The sequence below is a fragment of the Echinococcus granulosus genome, assembly GCF_000524195.1.
Source record: "Echinococcus granulosus chromosome Unknown EG_S00122, whole genome shotgun sequence".
In the NCBI taxonomy this organism is placed as follows: domain Eukaryota; kingdom Metazoa; phylum Platyhelminthes; class Cestoda; order Cyclophyllidea; family Taeniidae; genus Echinococcus; species Echinococcus granulosus.
Window position 1 is genome coordinate 2,665 of NW_020170502.1, and position 8,778 is coordinate 11,442.

Here is an 8,778-nt window from a genome sequence, read left to right on the forward strand (position 1 = left end):
GAGGTGAGTGTATGCGTCTACCATCACGAGCTTGCTCTAGCTTTGGTCCACGCAAAAGAAGTTTGCAAGGTCAGGGCGTGGGTTATTCACAATCTGAACTGCGTGGAGTCGTGCGAAACACGTGCAAATTTTGCGGAGGCTTTCAGCATCTATCCGCCCGCCTTAGGGGCCTGAAGGGTAAAATAAATCTCATTTAATTTACAATTTCCTCTTTCTATAACGCATCAACGTTTTGATGCATTTAGTGTATCAATAAGAGTCGCCTGAATAGCCTCTTCCAAACCCAAAGAACGGACACTTTAAAAGCAGCGACGGTGACATCTTCTGCGCATAAGTTCATGGAATAGACGTCATTGCCAGTTACTGGCGTTGCTGTTAGGCGTGTTCAAGATATAAGCAATGGCCGATCGGCTGGAAAGAATGCATGTTGTCCACCACTAGCTCACTAAAAGGTGATTGGGCATTAGAAGATTTTGAGGAGGAACTCAACTTTCTTATCATGTTCTTTGTGCGCTGACGGATCTTTGCGCTTCAGGAGCAAATCAGACCCATGAACTATCCCAGCTGCGTAGGTGGGGAAAAATTGACCACTTTCAATTTGATTAATGAGAAGTGTTTTCCAGAATCCAAGTGAAATGGGGAGAAACTAGATGTTAACTACCTCTAACTTAAATTCATTATTTCTATCCACCTCCGACGTCTTTTCTTCCACAGGGCAGATAGAAGCTAAAGTCCATGGTGGAAGCAATACCTCGGCATTTCACTTGGAATAAACCGGCAACGAAAGAAACAGTACTTCCTGTTACTTCCGACGCTTTTCGAACGAAGGAGGAATTTTAATGGCAGAGGAATCACGCAAGCAAGGTTATATTTATGTCATCCACGTGAAAGGACAAGAAATACCCACCAGCATTATCGTCAATTTCAAATTGTAGAAATGATGATCCAGTTTGAGAAAAAACACTTATTCAATCGTTTCGATAGAGGCTTTGAAGACCCAGATATCAGAGTTTTACGAATACCTACCTTCTTCTACCCGATCTGACTGCTTGATTTAAAAAGATCTGCAATATTAGGGAATCAGTGAAGTGTCTACGATAGACAACTGCATCGGCGAAGCCTCTCAAAGAGGCTACTACGTTCAAAGGACTCAAAAGTATCTACAAAATAAAATAATTCCTACAGCAATAAGCCTTTATGTTGTGGCAAACTGAAAATAGCTCAGATACGGGGCTAAACCGCATTAAAAACCGAAGCAAAGTGAAATGGTGGGGGAATGAAAAGAGAGCGAAGCCCTGATATACAACTTTATGAGGTCGATCTGCGTTTAGCTAAATACCTCTACGGAGCAGGAACTAGCATATGAGTTGCGCCTGCTTTATAATACCGTTTAGTCTTTCTCTAAATATTTCGCCTAAAAGAGGGGAGGGTTGATATTCAGGGAACTCACCCAAATTCAAAAGTCGCCCCAACTAGTGAAATAAGGAGCCTTTGTGCCGTAATAGAGAATCGTCATTTGATCCTTTTCAAGGCAGAATGATATTTAACTGCACGAGCTGTTTAAGTTTGCCATAGGTCAACCTCCACGATGGGAGGACAGAGCTCTACTACCGGTCGACCGAGAGGTAAGGCCTCATTACGGTATCAGCAATAACTCTATGGACCCTTTTCAAAAAACACCGATCTTGCAGGAGGAGGACATCTGCATGTGCGAGACTCACAATGGAACAGGAAGATGAGGAAAACACGGTCGAGCCATTCGCGGCATGGAAACGATCCAAGAGAAAACAGTCGAGAACAGATTGAATTAGGAAAGTGGAGCACAAACAGTCACCTACCTAGGTAAGAGACCAATCACTCGTTCGCACAAACAATGGCACCAAATGACTGAACGCCTTCTTGCAAGCCAGCAATTTAACAAATGAATTAGACAAACAACTTACATAGTCCGTGTGAGCGTCATGAAGGTTGGCACAAATTTGCTTAAGCAGTCCATAGGCGTGGACGAGATCTCGCGTGGTTGGAGTGAGGCATTGGTTGGCCAAGGAGAGAATACTAAATGCAAACGAAAATGAAAAACACCTAAATAGACAACCGAAGAGGAGGGTGAAGCCGCTTAAATGACTTAAAAGTAGGCTACCTGAGGCACCGGGCGTCAGTGGTGTTGGCATCGCTAAGACCGTCAATGAGGTAGTTCATGTCGTCCAGGGCATGTTGGACACTGCTGCGCTCCTGACTATCGAGGGAGGTCTTCACCTTATCGCCAGCTGCGTACAACTGAAAGGGAGAAAGGCAGGGCAGAATACTTATCTATGCAAGCACAAATGATAGGTAGTACTAATGTCCAAAGGCGAAGATAATTCAAAATCAGTCGTGTTAGAAGGAAGTGGATGCATCTATCCATCTGGAAGCATGTACGAAAATGTGTATTGGCAGCTATAGTGATTTGTAAAGCCATTTCAAATGTTTAAAATACTTAGGGTAGAAAAATCCGCGATTGTTAATGTTGAATTGGCCAATAATGGACTGAAATACCTCTTGAGAACGAAATTGATAAGATATTCCAAAAGGCTACTAGCTTTTCGAAGCATCCGCCCAGAATTTAAACATTGTTTTAATGCGAATATACTTGGAGGAATTGTTGTAGATCAGATGGGGACCCCAACACAAGAAGAATAACTTTTTTTCTGATCCTAGTTAGGCTAGATGACCGACTTGCGTGTCAATGGAGGAAGGGGGTAATAAAATATTAAATTAAATTGATACAAAATTATTATGTGCATACCTGGACCATACTAAGCCAAGAAAAAACCACTAATCGGCTCAAGATGAATAATCTACTGCATTAAATCAACTGTTAGGAAGAGTAATATTCAAAACTCCGTCTTTTACCACATGCTATCTTTGATTTGATTTAGTGATTAAGGCAAAACCGTCCCAAATCACACCATGTTACAAGAATCGGGAGTTGCGTCAGCCGAAAGATCTTCAATCTACATCAAGAGATAACTCACATCACTTTTATCCATAGCAGCATTATTTTTGGTTTTAGCCTCCACACCAGTACCGTTGGTCAATGGAGGAGGAGCGCCTTTTGCACCTACTTTTCTATCGGTCGAAGGTGGATGCGACGGATGAGGATGTGTTGTTGGTGTTGGCTTGACAGCGTCTCTGGATGCCGGCCAGAACCAGGGCTTGATCCCATCATCCTCTTCATCCTCCTCCCTAAACGCGAACACCGACGACTTTGGTTCTGGCTCTGGTTTTTCCTCATCCTCCTCCACCCAGGCGTATGGATCAGCCTCTGATTTCTCACTAGTTAAGGGTGACGGCGGCGTAATTTTCGCTAGTGATTGGTTTGGGGCGAGCCTTGAACGCTGATTGGTGGTAGCTAAAGGCTGTTGGAGGCAGGATTTAGACGGTCCGCTTCGGTGATTGGCCCGCTACAAATGACAATATATCAAATATTATAGTTTAAACAAATATTGGTGGAAAGAGTTGCAGGTAAGATGCGAAATTCTGCCAATCACAAGGCCTTCTGGATTCAGTAGTGTCTGAATTTGTTGACTTTTTCGTTAGCAATTCCCGTAAAGTGGTGCCACTCGGAAACTACGAGCGAAATCGAAGGTAATGACTAGAGAAAATCAGACATTCCATGCCAAAAGATATGCCATCACGGTTCAAATCGAGGGGTAATGAGACCATCAATCAGAGTTTGGCAAATCGTTACTGAATACTTTGAACACGACAGCAAAAAGCACATCGAATGCGCACTTAGCACCCGGAGAATGAGGTAACGAGGCATGCAGACGTAACAAACTCACGTAATCCTCCGCAGACTGTGCAAAACGCCATTGTGAACCAGCATATTTCACCTGAATGAAGAGATCCTTGATGAAATCTCACCTTACTCAACATTCCCTTCCTTCTCAACCAATGAGAATGGGAAGAAAAGCGTCAATCAGAATTAAGCCAACTAAAAATATTCTAAATGAGATATTAAGAGGATTTTCGCCAGTATAAAATCTCGCCATCATATCAGTTATAAATGAGACAATTCTATGCAGCGCCAGTCATGTCATTGTAGAAATTTGCCGCTTCTAAAGCACATTAGGATACAAAACATCCATACGATTAATGACTACACTTAGAAGCTGACCCCTCTAGAATTTGAGACTTGGCAGGTAGTTGGAGAAACCCAAATCTACTAAAATACTAATGAAAATTTCAAATTCCGACAAGTGAGGTAGTTTCATGTCCTGCCATCGAAGCCGTGTGCATAAGGCACTTTGAGTGACAAAGTCTTAAATGAAATCAGCCAATATGAACTATGAAGCAACTCTACGTTAACGTCATTTGGAGCTTTCAAATTGATTAGCATAGAAATTCCAACCCTTTCAGCCGATGGAAATGTGCAGAACATTAGTTAGCTAGAATTGACTCAAGTCATTGGAAATTGAGAGGCAGTGACAATGATCTAAGCAAAAAATCAACTCACAAGGTAGACAACAGGTGGACCTGATTTATGAATTCGCTACTTCAACAAATAAATCTATTTTAGCCAGTAACAATGCAGAAAACCACACTTAATAGAAATCAATTTTATTCGACAGCTACTATGAAGTTATGGAAGCTACTCGTCTACAATCACAAACACTTCACTTTAAACCCGCTCGTTCGAGGGACCATAAAGTCCTGCAGACACCGATGTATATTTCTAAGAGTGCGAGGACAAAGCAGAATGAAGAATGATTCTTTCAAGATCACTATGTAGCAAAAGTAAGGAATGGATGAGCCTACCCGCCTGAATTTCGGTGAAATCATAGGCGCCGAGTCAGGGATCTTCATCGCGACGGCACGAAATTCTCGACTGGGCACACTGGTAGATTTCGATGAGGATGAAATGGGGGCGAGGGTAGTCGTACTACGGGAGAGTTCTAAAGGGGAAATTTGAGTGCTTCCCTTTCCAACTTCGTCAACGGGGGAGGGAGAGGGTCGAAAGGTAACGACGTTGACACGTTTTCGTGTGGGAGCGGTGGTTTTGGCGGAGGAGTCGCCCTTTCCTCCACTCCCCCGGTTGCCACGACCCAATTGCTCAAACCGCTCGCTTGATCGCGAACTACGAGTGGCAAAGGTCCGATAGGGCATCTAAAGAGAGAAGGTAGCAATGAAGAGGCATTTATTCCACTCTGTGTAAAATTCAAGTTCCCCACACCATCAAAAATTACACAGAAGGTTTAATGTACCCCGACCATCATTACCAGCATTGAAATCACAATACGAATAAGCAACCTCCATTCCAGTTTCGCTAGCAATACATATTCCAGCCTTTCAAGTAATTAGTTTCAATGCACTTGGATAAAGACAAACAGCATGTGTGTAGGAGTGTTGCAAATTAGCATGCAGTGCAACAGCGAATGCTTAAACTTAACGGGTTGGGACCTCCACCCCGTTTAAAAATCATGCAACCCGAATTCTGCAATGCCGTGGCGAATCTGCACCACTCCGCTAAAGGTGATAGTAAGCCAAAATGACTCAAAAAAATTAAAAAGGGTAAATTTCAAAAAAGAAATACCTAATGAGCCCAAAGAACACGGATGAAAATAATGTCAAGGCATTTTACTGAAAATTGTAATAGTAACAAATAGACACAGAAGGCACTGCGTCCTAGAATAATCTATTCTATGTCAAATCAAGCATAAATATGTGAAAAGTAATACCCGGTGCGAAACATAATTAAAAAGGCCCAGAATAGGCCTAGGGTCGCAAAAGTGAAATATTTATCTGTTAAACTAATGTTTTTAGCTAACGGATGAGAAAGGGGGTGTAAACAAGAAAAAAGGCGAGCAAAAAACGATTTTTTAGTAATTGAGGCTATAGCGTGAAAACACACGCAATGAGGAGACTTACATCCATAACTCAGACGAAAATACCATTCATTAGCATCCAAAAATGTGTACGAAGGCCACCTCAGATAAACAACCGAATAAATAAAAACACAAGAAAAAAAAGCAATAAATTGAGGTCAAAAAAAATAATTTTTTTTAAACGAAAATTGGCAATTACTTATTGCTGGGGTCTTGACGAAAGCACAAAAATGTGTGCACATTATTTGGCAAAGTTCATTTTGATTGATTGAATGTACGACTTCCAACTCAATTTTAGAAGAAGCAGCTAAAAAGTTCAATATTTTATGTTGCATATGCACAAAGTATAATGGCTATGCGTAAAAATTCAAGAAGCACTAATCTAATGACGATGAAAGCCTTTAATTTATTTCATTGATATTGCAGTAAGTACGGCAGTAAACTATCAGACTTTCATCAACAGCAAATCAGCACTTAGTTTCTTTAAAGATTTCCTAACAACGTTATCATTATACCTAAAAAACAGATGCATTTGTTTAGTAGTTCATACGCGACATTATGTATTGAGATGCAGCGTGCATTTACAAATCCATTATTTCTGGAAAGTTAGGTTAAAAAAGTTGGTCGTTTAGCCGAATGAATGTTTGGAAAATCATACGTTTTCAAAAGAATCTTTTGGTGTAATTTGGGATTTTCGGCGATTGCTTATTTTTTTAAATACATCAACTGAAATAACACTAACATAGGGTTTCCAGTCAGATATACATCTGGATACTATATTCAATAATGCGAAGCCACGAAATACGCATACAACTGAAACCAAACCGGTTGATACCTTTACTCAGGTACTAAAATCATCAGGTTCCTAGACACATTATCTAGCTCTTTTTGGCCAAGATTTTTAGTGGTGTGTACATCTATTTACTGGCAATGATCAAACAAATCCAGTGGTGGCATACATTACCAAAGTGGTACCCTTGACTTGGATGCCTGTCATTCGTTTGTCTCAGGGTTATTCGACACGGCCTACATCCCATCACATGGCTACCCAGAACTAAATTGACCTATCCACGCATTCATCCTGCGCGGTACTAATTGTCCGGGGCCCCAAACATGTGTGACTTGCTATACCCCTGCACAGACACGTCTAGTGTGTTTACCCCCTTACTACATTTACCCGAATATTTGTCCATCCCCCAATTTCTTCCATTTGTCCTTTAGTTATCTCACTGTTTGCAGAAGATAGACGCCGAATTGCTTTGCCTCAACAGCCTCTAATCCTCATCAACACTAAGTCTACCGAAAAAGCTGGTAGCATTCACATTTCCTTTTCCTACCATCCACCCACTGGCATTTCTAATCCTGTTCCACCAGCAGTTATTGAAATGGCAGATACAAAAAATGATGACTATTTCACAATGACGAGAGTGGAATATAAAAAGCTTGGCGTCTCGATATGAGTGGAGGCTCCGTAGCATGTGGTTGAGCGATCTGATGTTGAGACCCGCCCCCAGAGGTGGCACAGCTCGGTCAAGGCGCTAGAGATCTGTTGGGGGCAGTCCTCAAGGCAGCGAGAATGTGGCGATAAGGTCCCAACATCAATATCAGTAAAAACGAATATTTTACTGAGTCTTAGAAGAGCCACATACAGGTGAGTTGAAGCACTAATCTTCGTATTTCTCTCCAGCAACGCTTAAAAACTTCATCCATTAATTTACTCGCACTAAACGTGATGCATAAATAGGTGTAATCCACTATTAAATAGCCATTCTAAAAGGTTTTAAAACTCCTTGAATGTTTAGAAGTTTCGATCCTTTAAAATCTTAGCTAACATCCTACAAGCAAGGGATATATAAAGTAGGGACTGTGAGCAGTTTGGATGCATAATGATAACTTCATTTTACCGGTCCAGCATTTAGTCAAATCAGTAATTTTGTTTTCGCGAAAAGCATAAAATTCATTCAAATCAGTGACTGTTAATAAAGCAATTGGATTTTCAATGCTTGAGGTACGTTACAAAGGCGTTCATGGATCACTCACTTAAAAATTTGCCAAATTTGATGCACAAATGACTGAGTGGGAACAGCCACTTACTGGAAAAACGTAGTGTCGAGCCAGTTGGTGCCACCCGACTTACTCTTGTGGACATTCACAAGTTGTAAAGGGTGGCGATACCACCATTAATAGAGGCATGGACATCAGAGGTACTAAGGTTTGCAAATGTGTCAGATTAAGCAAATGGTTAAGATAAGGTTACACGTATTCAGAAACTAAAAGAACATCCTAATATGCTTTGTAGAACGAGAGTAAAAGCAAAGACAAACAGGAAGTAATGACCTTCACTTTCGTCTTCAGTCTTTCTCCATTGGAGGTTTTATGCCAGCGGGGTGATGGACCCTTTAACAGCAAAATCCGCCAAATACTCTTTACCGCTGTTTCTTTTTTTACTTTCAATTTCACCTCAAATATGTGAAACACGTGCACACAAAAGCAATGAAACCTTTTAGGGAGTGCTAGGGCGCGTTTGCCTCAGGCAAGTAACGTGGTAAAAATTCAACCCGAATTTTTGGAATTAACACCGCCTTTTTAAATTTCTATTCCCTGTTATGTTATGGATGCTTTTATTCCTGTCTCAACCTTGTAAAGATCGTTTCAGGACATCAGTACTCATCTGAGGATTTGTCCCATCCCACGGACAGAAGGCGCGCTTTAATTGGCAGAACTGAAATTTTGTTGAGTGTAATTTGCAAAAGGTATAACGTAATACATTGGGTTATTTTAACTACATCATGCCTTATCCTGCATCTGTTGACCCTGATGTTGCAGTAATTAGTAAGCCGGTGAACTGAGCCAGTAGCAAAAATCAAAACATTAAATTCGAAGAACTCCCGCAATAAAACTCCCTATTTAC

The 8,778-nt window shown here is 41.2% G+C and overlaps 1 protein-coding gene across 1 annotated transcript in view; it reads right to left on the reverse strand. All coding sequences in view use genetic code 11, as the record gives it.

Moving 5' to 3' along the window:
• EGR_08866 (hypothetical protein) overlaps positions 1-6,904 on the reverse strand; it is a gene marked incomplete at both ends in the record, with an annotated part of 8,736 nt that extends 1,832 nt beyond the window's left edge. Inside the window, 5 exons of the mRNA XM_024498115.1 lie at positions 1,944-2,055; positions 2,141-2,277; positions 3,015-3,443; positions 4,801-5,148; positions 6,827-6,904. Of these exons, the coding sequence (XP_024347447.1) occupies positions 1,944-2,055; positions 2,141-2,277; positions 3,015-3,443; positions 4,801-5,148; positions 6,827-6,904 (1,104 nt within the window). The remainder of the gene's footprint in view (positions 1-1,943; positions 2,056-2,140; positions 2,278-3,014; positions 3,444-4,800; positions 5,149-6,826) is intronic.
• Between the last annotated feature and the right edge of the window lie 1,874 nt (positions 6,905-8,778).